This window comes from Nicotiana tabacum, chromosome 7, assembly GCF_000715075.1.
Source record: "Nicotiana tabacum cultivar K326 chromosome 7, ASM71507v2, whole genome shotgun sequence".
In the NCBI taxonomy this organism is placed as follows: Eukaryota; Viridiplantae; Streptophyta; class Magnoliopsida; order Solanales; family Solanaceae; genus Nicotiana; species Nicotiana tabacum.
The window spans coordinates 129,294,516-129,314,687 of record NC_134086.1 but is presented as its reverse complement, the minus strand read 5'-3'; the positions used below and the strand labels follow the sequence as shown (position 1 = coordinate 129,314,687).

At 38.7% G+C, this 20,172-nt stretch overlaps 1 protein-coding gene across 1 annotated transcript; it reads left to right on the top strand.

Moving 5' to 3' along the window:
* Positions 1 to 16,781: 16,781 nt before the first annotated feature.
* LOC107816475 (uncharacterized) lies at positions 16,782 to 18,753 on the top strand. The gene is made up of 3 exons (XM_075218626.1): positions 16,782 to 17,304; positions 17,566 to 17,646; positions 18,308 to 18,753. Exons 1-3 carry the CDS (start codon positions 16,782 to 16,784, stop codon positions 18,751 to 18,753), a joined length of 1,050 nt encoding a protein of 349 aa, XP_075074727.1.
* The last annotated feature ends 1,419 nt before the right edge of the window (positions 18,754 to 20,172 follow it).

The following is a 20,172-nucleotide window of genomic DNA, read 5'->3' as shown; positions in this document are numbered from 1 at the left end:
GAGATCAATATAAATGATAGACATGGATCATGGACAACCAACAATAAAGTATGATGGCATGAACATGCATAACAGGGGATGACCAGACAATTAAGAAGCTACATATAAGGTACGAGCTACCACGCTACCATGAAAGACTATACAACAAAAACCAGTCGACAAGGCATACCAAACTATACATGAGTCGACACCTGTCTATGAACCTCTAAATGAACATAAGTGCTGCAACATAGCCGGAACAGGGCCCCGACATACCCAAATGTCTATAACAAAAATGCATACCAAGGCCACGGCAAGTCCGGAGAAGGGATCTCGCCAATCGATGCTGAACTGGACAACCTACTGTGGTGGGGGAGTTGCATCTGCCTGTCTATCAGGGCCTGCAGCACGACATGCAGCGTCCACAAATAAAAGGTCATCAGTACGAATAAAGTACTGAGTATGTAAGGTAGGGAACCATAAATACGAACAGTAATGTAAGCAGGGATAGAGAATATACAACCTGGAACATCTGAGTACCTCTGAGGGCTACTGACATGAAATGCATGATACATATGTATGTATACATAACTTTTAAAACATACGCCTTTGTGGGCATCATCATCATCATATCGTACCCAGCCATAATAGGCTCAGTAAAAAACGTACCCGACCATTATAAGGCTCGGTAGAATCGTACCCGGCCACGTGGAGCTCGGTAAAACCCAACTGATCAGTGTTTGCACAATAGGTGTCGTACTCGGCCGACTATAGCGCTGCTTGGTAGAGTAAAATAGATACATATATATAATGCATGCTGGACTCATGGAATCACATTCTAAACCTTTCGAAGTGACGTAAGGTCGGTATCCTCTGTACACGCTATTAGGACTAACTCTTCACTATGAACCTTATAAGAATCAGGAAGTACCAACAACATTGATAACATAAGAATAAAAGAAGAAACATTAACATCAATCGTTCTATAAGAGGGAAGGCAATCTAAGAGTGGAGTATCTTTGGAAGCTCGTTCATTACATTACGTACAATAAGAGTCTTGCAAAAGAAGGAAAGGGATAGCCTCACATACCTTGTATATGCAGCCCCAATCTCAAGCTATGCAATTGTCACAACTCCTTAGTCTACAATAAGAGAAACGATACTATCGTTATTATTTAAGCGTCATAACTATTATATATCGACCACAACCTATTTTACGTTGAAACGGACAGCACCTCCCCTATATATATGACTTCACACCATTCAAAATAATCACCAAATAGACCAAACAACATCAATAATAAACATATTGAGCCTCCCAAAACAGTCGGCGCACAACCTAATTACATCATACATACGACGGTCACCGTAGTCGTGTCAAACGACCCGAAAATGTTACGAATAACTATCAGCCCACAACCCTACATATATATAGTGTTTATCCACACCTACACCTCCAAAATTCCACAAAACAGTAGTAAAACATGCAGCCCAACAGCAACACAAAACAGTCCACAAAACAGTCTGCTACAAGTGAATAACTCGAACTCACGGCTTCCGATCACCGTCCTGTGAGTTCTTACATGTATAGAACGAATAACCATGAATTCACAGCAGAGAAAAATGTATGAAATATGGAAGTAACTTACCTTACTTGTTGGATAACTCAGCCCTTCCCTTGGTTCTTCAAACTCTAGGTTTTACCTTCAAATAGAACTTGAAAGAGAGGGAAAATCGATTAGGGTTTGTGTGGGATTTTTGGGGAGGAGTTGCAGGGGTTAACTTTGGTTTTGAGGGTATGAAATATGGATGAAATAACTGAGTTAACAACCCCTTAAAAGTCCTCTCTTGTCCGACTTAGGTCTTCTAATTTTGTCCTATCATTTTGGCAAGTAGGTGATGCACCTACTTGTCATCTACCAATCTGCGCAGGCTTGCGAAAATATGAATATCTCTATACTCCAAGATTGTATTGACAAACGGTTTAATGCGTTAGAAACTAGACTCATATATATTTAATTTGGTGGGTAGATCACCCCGTAATTCCTTGTAAATTAGTAGAAAAGCTTAGAAACATTTGACCTAATGTTTAAGTAAAATTATGAACCTAAGTTGCAACAACGTTTGTTGACTTTTGTTTCATAACTCGTTTGACTTCAAGACTTATAATACGGATATTATATGATTCAAATACCTTAATAAATTACCTATTGAGTGTATTAAGAACCTCTAGGTTTACCTAAAAATACGAGTTACAATATCCTTGATTCGTTTAACTTCTAATACTTGTTAATCACCCTTATACACCCTTGTATAACTTAAGACCAATAGGATTAACTTCTTATCATCTCAAAGGTAATTCCTTCTTGGATTTATGTTAACTAATATATGGTATGAACTAACGCGTGTGGATATGGGTTGTAACAACCTGATTCTTGAAAGTTCCTTGCTTTCTTTTCTTTTGCTTGATAGGAGGGTATGGTGGGTCCTCATTTAATTTATGAGTCATAACCTCTGGTGGTATCCCTATCATGTCAGAGTGGGACCAAGAAAAACAGGCTACATTAGTTTTTAGAAATTCAATTAACTTACCTCTCATGCCTTGGCTAAGATTGGCCCTTACGTAGACTTTCTTATCAGGCCATTGAGCGAATAACACAACAGGCTCCAATTCCTCAATTGTTGTTTTGATATTTTCGTTTTCTTCTGGTTCTTGAATGGTGTCAGGACTTGAATCCACATCTGTTCGTCCCTGTTCAGTTGAAGTTTGTGTTGTGGTGCCCTCAACTGTCTTCTGTGATTGCTATTTTCCTTCATTTTTCGTACTTGAATTTGCTACAGAATTGATGCTCCTAGATGTATGTTGATCTCCAAGAATTTGACATATTCCCTATGGTGATGGAAATTTAATAACTTGATGCAAGGTTGAAGGAATGGCATCCATTTTATGGATCCATGGTCTCCCAAGAATCATATTGTAAGCCATCTCCATATCTACTACTTGAAACTTTGTATCTTTGACAACTCCTTCTGCGAATGTGGTGAGTGCTACCTCTCCTTTCGTCACAACACTAGAATTGTCAAAAATAGATAAAGTATGCGCTTGTGGTATTAATTTATCCTCAGCTTGCATCTCATGTAATACTCTTAGCAAAATAATGTTCACGGAACTACCTGGATCAATCAAAACTCGTTTCACATTAGTATCATGTACAATTAAAGATATTACCAGGGCATTGTTATGAAGAGATAATACATCATCCGCATCAGTATCATCAAATGTAATGTTGTCTTCCTCTAATACATGTCGTACCCGTTTCCCTTGAGTAATTGTGACTTTGGAAATTTTATTAGCTGCAGTGCACGTTACGCCATTGATGTCTTCACCTCCGCTTATAACGTTGACGGTCCTTTTTGGAGAAGGTGGTTTAGGGTGTTCTTTCTATAATCTTGCTTACCTTTCTCACTGAATAACTCGGTGAGATACCCTTGTTTTAATAAATGATCAACCTCACTTTGTAAAAAACTACAGTCTGTTGTTTTATGCCTGTGATCATTATGAAACTCACACCAATGATCAGGGTTGCGCCTGTTTGGATTCGATCTCATCTCTTTTGTCCACTACCTTGTCACCCATGCTTCTCAAAACAACTATGAGCTCGGAAGTTCTCACATTGAAATTGTAACTGCCAAATCTCGCCTTCAAATTTCTATCATTATCTCGTGACTCATGGGTGTTTCGGTCATTCCTAAATCTTGATGAAGAGCCTGACTCTCTATTCATTGATCTGTGATCATACTTTTGATTGTCTTGTTTTGATCGCGAATCTTTTCCCACAGGTCCCATGTATGGCTCATACTTGTTTTTACCGGACCTTTTTTCGGTTTCCGCCCATCTCGAACTTACTTTTTCTTCTTGTTGGAATCGTGGAACAGTATCTTCTTCCATCCTTAGCTTCGTGTTATACCTGTTGTAAACGTCATTCCATGTTGTAGCTGGGAATTCACGAACACTTTCCTTGAGTCGTCGTGTAGCTTCTGAACTCTTTTCATTCAAATTGCTAGTGAAAGCTATAGCTGCCCAATTATCAGGTACACATGGTAATGTCATTCTTTCATGTTAGAATCTGTCCACGAACTCCCTAAGCAATTCTAAGTCCCCTTGCTTGATCTTGAAAATATCTTCCATTCTTTTTTCGACTTTTTGAGCTCCCGAGTGTGCTTTGATGAAAGAATCTGCAAGCTCAACAAAAGAATTTATAGAATTTTTGGGTAAAAGGGAATACCATGTTAATGCACCCTTGGTGAGTGTTTCACCGATTTTTTTGACTAATACTGATTCAATCTCCTGCTTGGTCAAGTCGTTGCCTTTTACGCCTGTTGTGAATGCAGTCATGTGGTCTCGTGGTTCTGTTGTTCCATCGTATTTTTGAATATCAGGAATTTTGAATTTCTTTGGAATCAAGAGGGGAGCAGCACTTGGCTTCCAGGGTTGTTGTGATTATTTATCCATATCTATCCCTTTGATTACGGACGGCACCCCGGGTATTTGCTCTATGCGGTCACTTTGCTCCTTGAGCTGTTTCTGCAATGTTAGTACTAAATTTTGTAAATCAGAATTGACTAAGTTACCTGGTTCTCCCTCCTGTGACTCGCTGGAGGTTCCACCGCTACCAGAGTTGACAAGCCCGGAACGAGGGTTCTCCAAAGTGTTGTTGTTTGGAGTGGGTGTGGGTGGTGCAGCAGGTAACTGGCTAGCAAAAGCCTCAAGAGCTTTACTGACCTGTTCAGCAATTAGTTTCTGCAAAGCTTCATCGATAGCTTCAACATTCTCAAATTGAGCATTTCCATTTGTATGAGATCCATCAGGAGAGCCTTCACGAGACCGCCGGGGAGAGCCTCGTGGAGAAGGGACTGGGGTTTGATTACCCTGTGGATTTTCCTGAAGTTGTTGGTTTCCTTGGTTTCCTTGAATGTTGTCATTGTTATTTGACATGGTTGATGCAACAAGGAAAGTTAAGTCAAGCTAAAAGAGGGTAGATTATCAGATTCCCGGTAAAGGAACCAATTTGTTTAACCAAAAAATGGGATTTCGGTCAAAGCTTTAATTTAGAAGAACTCGGGTTACTGATAATCAAAAGAATATATGAAAGAAAGTAATTTGGCTAGCAGTATATAATCAGAAGAAAAAAGAAATAAATCAATATATTCAGATAGTATTTTGTGTCCCTACAATTGATTAGTTATCTCCCTTTTATAGTTATTTGGGAGATATGCGTTTTGCCCTTGTCATAATTAGGCTATTATGAGTAATTAAAGACATTGAATGCTACGTTACACAATCATTGTATTTAATACAGATTCTCTAACGTATTCGGTATTTAATGCTCATTAAATACTATATTTGTACTCTCATATATTGTCAGATTCATTCCCCTTGATTCCTGGAACTAAATGACTTAAATAGATACGGGCGCCGAGTCCTCTGAATATCTGCCCGTGCCTCTTCCTTTGCCTTTGCTCGTATATGTTGCAACTCGTGTCTCTTTGCCAGTTGTAACTCTTTGACTAATCTACATGTCTTGACACGTCATCTTTATTCCACTTTAATATGTAAACTCAATTTTTCCCAATACATAGACGCCAATAAACTAGACAGAAAATTTATAAACATAAAAAGAGAAAGTTCAGAAAAGGATGCAAAATTTATGTTTGTATTTACATTAAGATTAAAAAAGGGGTAACAGTAGTCCAAAGACAACAAAAGGTATTAAACCTAGTGCCAAAAAATGGTATATCCACCATATGTGTACGTCCTCTACTTCAATTCCTTAGGCCTTAGCCAATTGGCTAAAGGCATAAAAGGATTAACTACTAATGAAACTCTCATAAGAAGAGTGAAAGTTAATTAATAATTAGAGCTACCATTTGCATGGAGATGGAGCAGTGCGATGGATTAGCAAAGAACGACAGAGAGGACAAGTGAATTGGCACCTTTCTAACCATTTCTCTATACAGTCCATGTGAAACACGTGCTTGCATCTGGGTAATTGACAGACAACATCTTCTTTCTGGAACTCAACTAAACAAATAGAACATGTTTCCTCAACTTCACCGCGGCAAGAATTTGTCATATCTAAATCAAGAAACCTAGTTGCAGGCAGAATCAACCCACAGTCTGAATCCTCAAGAAGATCGTCTTTACATGGTTGTAAATACATATAAACTCTAATAAACTTCACGATCTTTCGAATAGTTTTCTTTAGTTGAAGGAACGGAATCCATACACAAGTATAGAAGATAATTGTTATGGTAGAAATATGAGATGAACCATATATTAAGCTGATCATTTTTCTGCTAGATTTTTGTTCAGGTTTTGACTGGTAATACAGAAAGATGAAGAGAATTTAAGGGCTTGATGCGAGGAGAAGTGAAGGGGAGACCTCTCTTTATATTAAGGGTTGGATAATGAAGTCAACTTTGTGTGCCGTGGCATTGAATTTATCTTAACATTTTAAAAACATTGAGCTGAGATTTGACTTTAGGAACTATTAGCAGCCTCAGTTAATTAGTAGCTAAAGAATAAGAGAACATGAAATTAAAATTTTATAAAGTAGTACAAACATGCATCGTGCTTGGCATGGGTTTGGGAAAAGTATAATGCATTATGCATTTAATAGTCAAAATTAATTAAAGACTTCATATCCAACAATCTAATGGGGGCGTGTAAGGCCGGCGCCGACCCCACACATGACAATGTAGCTAACCTTAGTAAAATGTTTTTAAATTTTATTTTAATATAAGATAGGAGGGGAAGGTGCAGTGAAATTTAGGCTAACGTTATGTATCTGACCACCTGATCCATTTTGTTTTATTGAGTAAATGCCGACGAATCTGACTCTGTTTCTTACTTTGGGTTCATTAACATTCACGAAATAATCCATGTGACAGCGTGGGGATTTTACTGTAGTTGCCTTCTAGGATGGCCGACTTCTCCCTCTCCGGGGCGCCGTACCATGTTTCCGTCAAAACATTTGCATTCATTGTCTTTAGTATATCTATATCTGGTCGGTATTTGTTTTGCTTCTTCCATAAGGGCGGATCTCGAATTCTAATTTGATGTGCTCGGTCTTTAATATTTGTAACACTGAACTTGTTGTATCTTTAAGATTATGGAGAAAATTCACTTTCTCCTTTAAAAAAATGTTACACACAATTTCTTGAATGTAAAACAATTGGAAATAGATTCGTATATATAATTCATGATATTATGATAATGTCTTAACTAATAATAACGATAAAAAAAAATTTATATTATTAGTCAATCACCTCAATCAAATGGTCCTCAGAGAACTACAAAACAAAAAAAAAATGTCATAAACGAAGTAGCTCGAGAGTAGTTGAAACGATGGCATTTGACCTAATTAATTTTGACCTTCAGAAAGGCACTACCCTTTACCATGTCAAAGGGCTCAAAAAGACTTATACCAACAAAATGTTATAGGATGAATATGACACCTGAACATAAATCAATAGCCGTTTGACTTTATTGCACATATATTGGTCCTTATATGACCCTTTAACCAAAATACATTTTCCAAATGTTTCACACAATTTTGACGATTGACTACTAATCAGGAAACATTTTTTCACATGATGTTTTATGCAAGTCCGCCTGATTCCACATTAGTTATTTAATTTGTTAGAGACGATCCATAGATAACCTAACAGATTAGCAAACTAGTAAACATCGAATTATAAGCTTGATTCAAAGTTCAACGTCACTAGGGGCAGAGTAAGAGAATCTTTCTACTAGCCTCCTAACTTCATCGAGGATGACTTGCATCTGAATGGTTCAGAAAACGAGTTAGAGATGGTCCCACCATACTACTCACTACTGAACTAAACAATTAAAAAATTGTACTATATATATAAAGTAAATTATTTTATATTATAATCTGTCTTATTTTTCATATTATCATTTCTATATTTTATAGATGTTACCTGTAGTTATTTTTCATGTGGTCTGAGAGTATAAAATTTGGACTTTCGGCCTAAAACAATCCGCTTTTACTCCCTAAAAGTGATATGGATGTTTTTTTCGGTCAAGTTACTCAAAAAGGTATCCCTTCCGCCAATTTTTCTTTGACCTAATTAATTATTTGTGGAAACATTATATTAGACAATTTGAATGAGTAATTATGATTTTTAGTTTGGCATATTATGAAAGTTTGGGAAAGGGTGGTTGAAGTCAGGGTGAAGATCAGTGTGTCTATTTCTAAGAACCAGTTACGTTTCCTGCCGGGATGTTCGATTATGGAAGCCATTCACATTGTGAGGAGATTGGTGGAGCGGTATAGGGAGATGAAGGACTTGCACATGGTGTTCATTGACCTAGAAAAAGCGTATGACAAAGTCCCGAGAGAGATGCTCTGGCTATGCTTGGAGGCTAAAGGGTCTCAGTAGCCCACATTAGGGTGATTAAGAACATGTATGATGAAGCTAAGACTCGGGTTAGGGTAGCGGGAGGAGACTCAAAACACTTTTCGGTTATGATAGGGTTGCACCAGGGATCAACTCTTAGTCCATACCTATTTTTCTTGGCGATGGACGCATTAACGAGACACATTCAAGGTGAGGTGTCTAGGTGTATGTTATTTGCAGATGACATAACGAGATGGGGGGTGGTGTTAACGAGAGGTTGAAGGTTTGAAAGCAGACCCTAGATCCTAAGGATTTCAAGTTGAGCCGGACCAAGATGGAATACATGGAGTGCAAGTTCACCAACGATACCCAGGAATGAGATATAGAGGTGAGGCTTGATACGCAAGTCATCCCCAAGAGAGGTAGTTTTAAGTATCAATATGGATCTATAATACAAGATAACAAGGAGATTGATGAAACTGTCATGCATCGTATCAGAGCGGAATGGATAAAGTGGAGGCTCGCTTCTGGTGTCTTGTGTGATAAGAATGTGCCGCTGAGACTTAAAGGTAAGTTCTACAAGGTTGTAGTTAGACCGACTACGTTGTATGGATCAAAGTGTTGGTCGGTCAAGAACTCTCATACCCAGAAGATAAAAGTAGCTGAGATGAGGATGTTGAGGTGGATGTGTGGGCATACCCTGTTGGATAAGATTAGGAATGAAGTTATTCGCTGAAAGGTGGGAGTGGCCCGTGGAGGATAAGATGTCGGAGGCGAGGTTGAGATGATTCTGACATGTTAAGAGGAGAAGTAGAGAATCCTCAGTTAGAAGGTGCGAGCGGTTAGCCGCGGTGGGCAGCAGGAGGGGTAGAGGTAGGCCTAAGAAGTCTTGGGGAGAGGTTATTAGGCAGGACATGGCGCAGCTGAAGCTGACTGAGGACATGGCCCTATATATAAGGGTGTGAAGATCGAAGCTTAGGGTAGAAGGTTCGCAGGTAGTCGAACGTTTCTCTTTGTCTTACTCAGTTCGTTAGCATTAGTGTTAGTATGATATCTTTTATTCATACAGGATGCAATTATCTTTTCTTTTTCAATCGTTCTCTAGCCGAGGGTCTATCGGAAACAGTCTCTCTGTCATTCTAGGAGTAGGGATAAGGCTGCGTATATCTTACCCCCAGATCCCACTTGTGGGAAACTACTAGCTAGGTTTGTTGTTGTTTGTTGTAGTTTGGCAAACATACGTTCAGGAAGTAGTTACAGGTTGTGTGAAGTGATTTAACATGTCAAATCTAATTCAAGATAGATATGGACTAATGTAGTATATCGCAATTAAACTTTCTAAATTAACGATTGTTGATTTGCTCGGTACGGAAATGATTCAAGCATTTATGGACTAATCGAAATTAAGAGTATGACAAACAAATTGAGAAGCATGGGACCGCTATATATGTTATGAATCTCCACTGATCCGAGCTAATGACGAAAATAAGTTATTATATAGAAAAAATACGATTTCGAAATCTTAGAAGGCTTTATTACGTCATATATGACATTCTAAAGATATATCAACTAGACAAAATCTTGAAGTTTGTTGCTCACTCAAATCATTATTGAACTCTCTAGTTAGAGGATGTGAGAAAATATACACTGATGTTTTTCATTTCAGTATACAGTTCGATACGATCAGATCGATCAACTATTTTAGACCTCATGTTCCATTATTGTTGCTTATAGAACTCTTGGTAGAGCTTACATGTTGAGAATTATTATTTTTAATGTATTTCGCCTTAAAATAGTGTCAGCATTAAATCAACAGCTCTCTGGTCCTCATATTATGTTCCGCATTATTATGGCTCAATGGGCAATTTGCGTCTGAAGATTTGTTGCTTGTGCAAGCCATTTCGCCAACAGTTGAGGGGCCATTATGATTACAATAAGGAGGAAAAAAACAAACTCATCTAATTTTAAGAAGTCACTTTCTTTGCTTAGCAGCTAACATGCAAATGTCGATCCAACAGCCTCCGCATATCAGCGTTAGTATCAAAAAGAGTTTAATTAAAAACAATAGTAATGGTTGGTTGGCTTGTTATTTGTTTTTGTTTTGTTTGGATTCTTACACTAAAATTTGCCAAAATCAATGCTCAATCTGGCTTACTTTATCCTTATCCGAGAAATGACGACATTAATGACAATCTAACCAAAAACTTATCTGCAATGCTGAGCTTGCTGGGGAGATTACAGACCGTAAGTATATTTATACTGCAATTAAGAGATTAACATATAAATGGCAGGTGGGTACAGAGCTGAGGATGACTACGATTACCTGTTCAAGTTGGTCCTAATTGGGGATTCTGGTGTCGGCAAATCTAATAGTCTAATTTTCAGACAACTCTACTTATTAAAGGCAGTTATTACAATTACTCCTATCTTTTACATGATGTGACAGTGTAAACAGTCAACTTTGGTTGGAGCTAAAGGACTATGTAAAAATTAACACAAAGGTGTGTGGGGTCCGGCCCACATTTTAAGGAAGTTGTTTTCTTCCTTTCTTCTTCATTTTCAAAATTAGTGGAAGCAGGCAGCTCACGTTTCTCATTTTTTTGTCAAAAATGACATGCTGCAAAAGTTGAAAGGTCAAGGTTGGTAGGCATATTTTGTCTATAAAATGAGAGCTTCGGCTCTCATTCTTTTATCACAATCTCAGAGGAAATATATCTGAGAGCTAGAAAGAAAGAGTAAGGTTTCACAGACATGATATAAGAAAATAGTCTGTGAAGAAAATAGAGAGTGTGAGCAATATTGTAGTGAGGTAAAATATCAAAAGAGGGTTATTTCTTTTGAGTATTGTAGTGGTCTTTGTAGTATTTTACTCGGGCCTACAAAGTGTAAATTCCTTACTATAGTGATATCAGTTGCTCCTCTCGGGGTCGTGGTTTTTCCCTTATTCAGAAGGGTTTTCCACATAAAAATCTTGGTGTCATTGTTACTCTTTTATTCTTGTTAATTACCGTATCTCGGTGCTACATTATTATTCCGCTTTTATTACCGTGAATATTATTTTGGTAGGGGGTTTATTCCCAACAACTGGTATCAGAGCACAGGTTCTGCTCATTCACTGAAATACTATTCACTGTCGGTAGTACTATACTTGGTGAAAAATAAAAATGTCTGGAGTAAAGTACGAGGTAGCAAAATTCAACGGAGATAACGGTTTCTCAACATGGCAAAGAAGGATGAGAGATTTTCTCATCCAACAAGGATTACACAAGGTTCTAGATGCTGATTCCAAAAAGCTTAATACCATGAAAGCTGAGGATTGAGCTGACTTGGATGAAAGAGCTGTTAGTACAATCAGGTTGCACTTATCAGATGATGTGGTAAATAACATCATTGATGAAGACACTGCACGTGGAATTTGGACAAGGTTGGAAAGCCTATACATGTCCAAAACGCTGACAAATAAATTGTACCTGAAGAAGCAATTATACGCCCTATACATGAGTGAAGGTACGAATTTTTTGTCATATTTGAATGTGTTTAACGGACTAATCACACAGCTTGCCAACCTCGGAGTGAAAATCGAGGAAGAAGATAAAGCAATCTTGTTATAGAACTCGTTGCCATCTTCGTACGATAATTTGACAACAACCATCTTGCACGGTAAGACTACTATTGAGTTGAAAGATGTCACATCGGCTCTTCTACTCAATGAGAAGATGAGAAAGAAGCCTGAAAATCAAGGACAGGCTCTCATCACAGAAGGTAGAGGCAGAAGTTATCAAAGGAGTTCGAACAACTATGGTAGATCCGGAGCTCGTGGGAAGTTAAAGAACCGATCCAAATCAAGAGCCAGAAATTGCTACAACTGTGATCAACCAGGTTACTTCAAAAGAGATTGCCCAAATCCAAGGAAGGGCAAAGGTGAAACCAGTGGCCAGAAGAATGACGACAACACAGCCGCCATGGTGCAAAATAATGATAATGTTGTCCTTTTTATAAATGAGGAAAAGGAATGCATGCACCTGTCAGGTCCAGAGTCGGAATGGGTGGTTGACACAGCGGCATCTCACCATGTCACACCGGTAAGAGATCTTTTTTGCAGATATATAGTAGGTGATTTCGGCACAATGAAAATGGGTAACACAAGTTACTCAAAGATTGCGGGAATTGGTGACATTTGTATCAAGACAAATGTCAGATGCATATTGGTTCTAAAGGATGTGCGGCATGTACCTGATTTGCGGATGAACTTGATCTCGGGAATTGCTTTAGACCGAGATGGATACGAGAACTATTTTGCGAATCAAAAGTGGAGACTCACTAAGGGATCATTGGTGATTGCAAAGGGAGTTGCTCGTGGCACGTTGTACAAGACAAATGCAAAAATATGCCAAGGTGAATTGAATGCAATACAAGATGAGATTTCTGCAGATTTGTGGCACAAAAGAATTGGTCATATGAGCGATAAGGGATTGCAGATTCTTGCCAAGAAATCACTCATTTCTTATGCCAAAGGTACAACGGTAAAACCTTGTGACTACTGTTTATTTGGTAAGCAGCATAGAGTCTCATTTCAGACATCGTCTGAAAGAAAATTGAATATACTTGATTTAGTATATTCTGATGTTTGCGGCCCAATGGAAATTGAATCAATGGGCGGTAACAAATTTTTTTGTTACTTTTATTGATGATGTTTCACGAAAATTATGGGTTTATATTTTAAAAACCAAAGATCAGGTGTTTCAAGTTTTCCAGAAGTTTCATGCTCTAGTAGAAAGGGAGACGGGTCGAAAGCTAAAGCGTCTCCAAAGTGACAATGGAGGTGAGTACACTTCAAGGGAATTTAAAGAGTATTGTTCAAGTCATGGGATCAGACATGAAAAGACAGTTCCTGGAACCCCACAGCACAATGGCATAGCCGAGAGGATGAATCGCACCATTGTGGAGAAGGTGAGAAGCATGCTCAGAATGGCTCAACTGCCTAAGTCATTCTGGGTGAAGCAGTTCAGATAGCCTGTTACCTGATCAATAGGAGTCCATCAGTTTCGTTGGCGTTTGAAATCCTAGAGAGAGTTTGGACTAACAAGGAGGTGTCCTACTCGCATCTGAAGGTGTTCGGTTGCAGAGCTTTCGCACATGTACCAAAAGACTAGAGAACAAAGCTGGATGATAAATTTGTTCCCTGCATATTTATCACATATGGAGATGAAGAATTTGGGTACAGACTGTGGGATCCTGTAAAGAAGAAGGTCATCAGAAGCAGAGATGTAGTCTTCCGAGAAAGTGAAGTTGGAACTGCTGTTGATATGTCAGAAAAGGCGAAGAATGGTATAATTCCTAACCTTGTTACTATTCCTTCTACTTCTAACAATCCCACAAGTGCAGAAAGTACGACCGACGAGGTTGCCGAGCAGGGGGAGCAACGTGGTGAGGTTATTGAGCAGGGGGAGCAACTTGATGAAGGTGTCGAGGAAGTGGAGCACCCCACTCAGGGAGAAGAACAACCTCAACCTCTGAGGAGATCAGAGAGGCCAAGGGTAGAGTCATGCAGGTACCCTTCCACAGAGTATGTCCTCATCAGTGATGAGGGGGAGCCAGAAAGTCTTAAGGAGGTGTTGTCCCATCCAGAAAAGAACCAGTGGATGAAAGCTATGCAAAAAGAGATGGAATCTCTACAGAAAAATGGCACATACAAGCTGGTTGAACTTCCAAAGGGTAAAAGACCACTCAAATGCAAATGGGTCTTTAAACTCAAGGAAGATGGAAATGGCAAGCTGGTCAGATACAAAGCTCGATTGGTGGTTAAAGGCTTTAAACAAAAGAAAGGTATTGATTTTGATGAAATTTTCTCACCTGTTGTCAAAATGACTTCTATTCGAACAATTTTGAGCTTAGCAGCTAGCCTAGATCTTGAAGTGGAACAGTTGGATGTGAAAACTGCATTTCTTCATGGAGATTTGGAAGAAGAGATTTATATGGAGCAGCCAGAAGGATTTGAAGTAGCTGGAAAGAAACACATGGTGTGCAAATTGAATAAGAGTCTTTATGGATTGAAGTAGGCACCAAGGCAGTGGTACATGAAGTTTGACTCATTCATGAAAAGTCAAACATACCTAAACACCTATTTTGATCCATGTGTATACTTCAAAATATTTTCTGAGAATAACTTTATTATATTGTTGTTGTATGTGGATGACATGTTAATTGTAGGAAAAGACAAGGGGTTGATAGCAAAGTTGAAAGGAGATATGTCCAAGTCATTTGATATGAAGGACTTGGGCCCAGCACAACAAATTCTAGGGATGAAGATAGTTCGAGAGAGAACAAGTAGAAAGTTGTGGCTATCTCAGGAGAAGTACATTGAACGTGTACTAGAACGCTTCAACATGAAGAATGCTAAGCCAGTTAGCACACCTCTTGCTGGTCATCTAAAGTTGAGTAAGAAGATGTGTCCTACAACAGTGGAGGAGAAAGGGAACATGGCTAAAGTTCCTTATTCTTCAGCAGTCGGAAGCTTAATGTATGCAATGGTATGCACTAGACCTGATATTGCTCATGCAGTTGGTGTTGTCAGCAGGTTTCTTGAAAATCCTGGAAAGGAACATTGGGAAGCAGTCAAGTGGATACTCAGGTACCTGAGAGGTACCACGGGAGATTTTTTGTGCTTTGGAGGATCTGATCCAATCTTGAAAGACTATACAGATGCTGATATGGCAGGTGACATTGACAACAGAAAATCCACTTCTGGATATTTGTTTACATTTTCAGGGGGAGCTATATCATGGAAGTCTAAGTTGCAGAGGTCTGTTGCACTTTCAACAACTGAAGCAGAGTACATTGCCGCTACAGAAACTAGCAAGGAGATGATATGGCTCAAACGATTCCTTCAAGAGCTTGGATTGCATCAGAAGGAGTATGTCGTCTATTATGATAGTCAAAGTGCAATAGACCTTAGCAAGAACTCTATGTACCATGCAAGGACCAAACACATAGATGTGAGATATCATTGGATTCATGAGCAGGTGGAGAACGAATCTTTACAGGTCAAAAAGATTCATACAAGTGAGAATCCTTCCGATATGCTGACCAAAGTGGTACCAAGAGACAAGTTTGAGTTATGCAAAGAACTTGTCCACATACACTCAAACTAGAAACTGCGAAGTTACCTCCTTCGGGTGAATGGGACTGGAGGGGGAGATCTGTGGGGTCCAGCCCACATTTTAAGGAAGTTATTTTCTTCCTTTCTTCTTCATTTTCAAAGTTGGCAGAAGCAGGCAGCTCACGTTTCTCATTTTTCTGTCAAAAATGACAGGCTGCAGAAGTTGAAAGGTCAAGGTTGGTAGGCATATTTTGCCTATAAAATGAGAGCTTCGGCTTTCATTCTTTTATCACAATCTCAGAGGAAAATATATCTGAGAGCTAGAAATAAAGAGTGAGGTTTCACAAACAGGGTATAAGAAAATAGTCTGTGAAGAAAATAGAGAGTGTGAGCAATATTATAGTGAGGTGAAATATCAAAAGAGGGTTATTTCTTTTGAGTATTGTAGTGGTCTTTGTAGTATTTTACCCGGGCCTACAAAGTGTAAATTCCTTACTATAGTGATATCAGTTGCTCCTCTCGGGGTCGTGGTTTTTCCCTTATTCAGAAGGGTTTTCCACGTAAAAATCTTGGTGTCATTGTTACTCTTTTATTCTTGTTAATTACCGTATCTCGGTGCTACATTATTATTCCGCTTTTATTACCGTGAATATTATTTTGGTAGGGGGTTTATTCCCAACAAAGTGAACTGTATTTAGAAAAAATAGCATGTAAACTATTTTCGTGAATCCCAAAATCAAGGAACAGAGTTTTATTGAGTAAATGAGCTGGAAATCATTGAGAGGTATTGATATTTTAAAATGAAAATACAAGTATACCAAATAGGAGCAATCTTGAGCTAATTAACAACCCCTATAAAGGATAGTTGTTAATTAAATTAATCATGGTTAGTTGATAACTTTAGTTAATAGGTAGTTAGAGTTAATTTGTACAGCTAGACATTAGTTGCTTTAGTCGGTTAGTGAGATATCTAGATAAATAGAGTTGTAACTCATTATTCTAAGCAATTACAATCAATGTTGCTCCCAGATCTTCTTCTCTCAATTCTGCATTGATGCACAATGTTTGGCATGGTATTAGAGCAAATGTTGTGTAGATGGAAGGAAATGGCATGTAATTCTCCAATTCTGGAGTTTCTACCATAGCACCTACACATGGAAGCAACTGGTAGATGAACAGCCCTGGAGTTCCCACTCAAAGGTTCACACAAGAGCAATACTCTCAGATTTTACAACTATTGTAGAAAACTTCCATTGGTGATTCAACTGTCAGTTTAAATATGGCAGGTAACTATGTTTGTAATGATGTAGATAGCTCTAATTATATTATAGATACAGGTGTTACCAATCATGTGACAGGAAATAAGGACTTGCTTGAAAATCTTGCATTAGTAGGCAATATAGGGCAGGTGCAGTTTCCTACAGGGGATTCAATTGCAATCACACACAGAGGGAACCACCAACTCTCAGGAGGTGATGTCCTTAGTAATGTCCTATGCGTACCAGCATTCAGATTCAATCTTGTGTCTGTGTCAAAGTTGATAAAGGACTTGAATTGTTATGTCACATTCTTCCCAACATTTTGTGTGTTTCAAGAACTCTTGTATGGAAGGGTGAAAGAGATTGATAGAGAATTAGATGGACTATACTACATACAGTCGTTAGCAAAGAATAAAAGAGTTGCAGTCCCACATTCTTTTGCAGTCACTAAAGGCATTGCTAGAGATGGCTCAACAGCTTTATGGCATAAGCAGATGGGGCATGTGCATGTTTCAGTTTTAAAGAGAATTCCTGTTTTCCAAGGCAACAATAGTTTTCACTCCAACAAGTTGTTAAATAAATGTATTGTCTGTCCTCTTGCGAGGCAGACTAGGCTTCCTTTTCCAATAAGTTCTAGCATATGTTTAGATAGTTTTGAGCTCATTCACATGGATGTTTAGGGTCCCTGTAGAGTAGCAACACATAATGGTATGTGATTTTTCCTTACTTTGGTTAATGATTGTACAAGATATACAAGGTTATTTCTAATGAAGTTTAAATCTGATGTTGTTGTGTTACTTAAAGGTTTCATTATCATGGAAAAGACTCAGTTTCAGAAAATAATAAAGAAGTTCATATCTGATAATGGTGTTGAATTCTTCAACAGTACTTGCAAGGAAGTGTTCACTTCACATGGAATTTTATATCAAAGCGTATGTCCTTACACTCCTCAACAAAATAGGATTGTAGAAATGATGCACAGACACATCTTAGAGATAGCTAGGGCCATTAGGTTTCAGGGGAATCTCCCAGCCATGTTTTAAGGTTATCATATTGATGCAGCAGTCTACATAATTAACAGGATACCATCCACTGTCCTCCAGAATAGAACTCCCTATGAGCTGTTGCACCACAAACAACCTTCATTTGCACATCTAAGGGTTATAGGGTGCTTATGTTTTGCCACCAACTTGACTACGACAGACAAATTCAGTCCTAGAGCAGTGAGATTTATCTTGCTTGGATATGCACTATACCAAAAGGGATACAAGCGGCTAGACATTGAAAATAGAGTTATTTTTATCACTAGAGATGTTGCTTTCCATGAAGATGTTTTTCCTTTTCAATAATTGTCTTACAAATTTGAGCATTTGTTTCTTGATTCTCATGTTATACCAAGACAAGAGCTCTTGGATGATACTTCAGAAGGCCCTGTAGCCCCTGTTCTTCCTTCAGTACATTGCCATACTGACAAGTCTCTTCCTCAAACCAATGTGGCACCTGATGATCCTGCTAGTTTGATCACCTACACATGAACTTAAACCAGAGAAGAATGTAGATACTCATAGAGAGTCTGTTATAGAGGAGTGTGCAACAGTCAATACAACAGAGGAGCATACAATAGTCAATACAGAATCTCATGAAATTGATGTCAGAAAGTCAACCAGAGTTTCCAAACCTCCAGCTTGGCTTCAAGATTACATTATTCCAGGAAAGGATAAAGGTGTTAATTGTTGCAGATATCCCATTTATGTTGTTATAGGCTATGATGGCCTATCTTTCAAGTATCAAAGTTACCTGTCCAAGATATCCATTGAGGAAGAGCCTACTAGCTATGGTGCAGCAGCTAAGGATACCAAATGGGCAAATCCCATGAAGGCTGAAATCAAAGCATTAGAGGACAATAAGACATGGGATATTGTACCTTTACCCAAAGGGAAGAAAGTAATAGGATGCAAGTTGATTTACAAAATTAAATACAATGCCTCATAAGAAGTTGAGAGATACAAATCAAGGCTTGTGGCTAAAGGATTTAATCAGAGAAAAGGTCTTGAATATCAAGAAACATTCTCTCATGTGGTTAAGATGGTTAATGTCAGAAGTGTAATTGCTCTTGCAGCTTCCAGGCAGTGGATTATCCATCAAATGGATGTCTATAATACCTTCTTGCAAGGGGATTTAACTGAGGAAGTCTATATGTAGATACTACAAGGCTTCAGCAGTTCTGGTGATAAATCATTAGTATGCATGCTACATAAGTCCATCTATGGGCTTAAGCAAGCCTCATGTCAATGGAACCTCAAATTAACCTTAGATCTCATTGATTCTGGTTTTATTCAAAGTCATCTGGATTATTCTTTGTTCACTAAGAAAGTTGCAGCCAAGATAGTAGTGGTGCTGGTGTATGTTGATGATATCCTCATCACAGGTGATGACTCTCAGTTGATTCAAGCTACCAAACTTGTCTTACAAAACAATTTCAGGATCAAAGACTTAGGTGAGCTTAGATTTTTCTTGGGCATCGAATTTGCTAGAAGTGTAGAGGGGATCTTGATGCATTAGAGGAAATACTCACTAGAGTTGAATGTATATTTGGGCCTCTTAGGGTCCAAGCATGTTGCATCTCCTATGGAGGTGAATCAAAAGCTTACCACTACTAAATTTGGCACTCACATGGGTGTCACTGATGATCCATCCTTATCTTATCCTGGTCCATATCAAAGATTATTTGGTTGCTTGCTTTATCTCTCAGCTACCCGTCCAGATATTTCTTTTGATGTCCAATGTCTCAGTCAGTTCATGCATAGTCCTAAAGAGTCTCATATGGAGGCAAGCAATTCGTGTGGTGAGGTACATTGAATCCTGCCTTGGATTATGGATCTTAATGAAGGCTCAATATTCAGAATCTTTGGTAGCTTTCTGCGATGTTGATTGAGCTGCATGTCCGAACTCCAGAAAATCAGTTACTGTCTATCTTGTTAAACTAATTGACTCTCCGATTTCATGGAGATCTAAGAAGCAATCCACCATTTCCCGCAGCTCGGCTGAAGCAGAATATTGTAGTTTATCCTCGACTGTGGCAGAGGTTGTTTGGTTGCAGGGGTTGTTCAAGGAATTAGGGGTCTCTTCTCCATCCCCTGTTCCCATAAATTGTGATAGCAAATCTGCTATCCAAATTAGTGCCAATCCTGTTTTTCACGAACGCGCTAAGCACGTTGACATCGACTGTCATTTCATCTGTGAGAAGGTTCAACAGGGTATTGTCAACACCCTTTATCTAGCCGCAACAGAGCAGCAGGCAGATGTGCTCACTAAGGGTCTTGGTCGACTTCTACATGAGTATTTTGTATCCAAGCTAGGAATGAAGAACATCTTCATACCTCCTAGATTGAGGGGGTGTAAAGGATAGCC

Excerpts from the sequence above, each read along its gene's own strand:
- LOC107816475 (XM_075218626.1), top strand. The coding sequence starts at position 16,782 with ATGGCAGGTAACTATGTTTGTAATGATGTAGATAGCTCTAATTATATT. Across the intron at positions 17,305-17,565 it reads GAGAATTCCTGTTTTCCAAG|GTTTCATTATCATGGAAAAG; the intron begins GCAACAATAGTT and ends TGTTACTTAAAG. Across the intron at positions 17,647-18,307 it reads TGGTGTTGAATTCTTCAACA|AGAAGAATGTAGATACTCAT; the intron begins GTACTTGCAAGG and ends AACTTAAACCAG.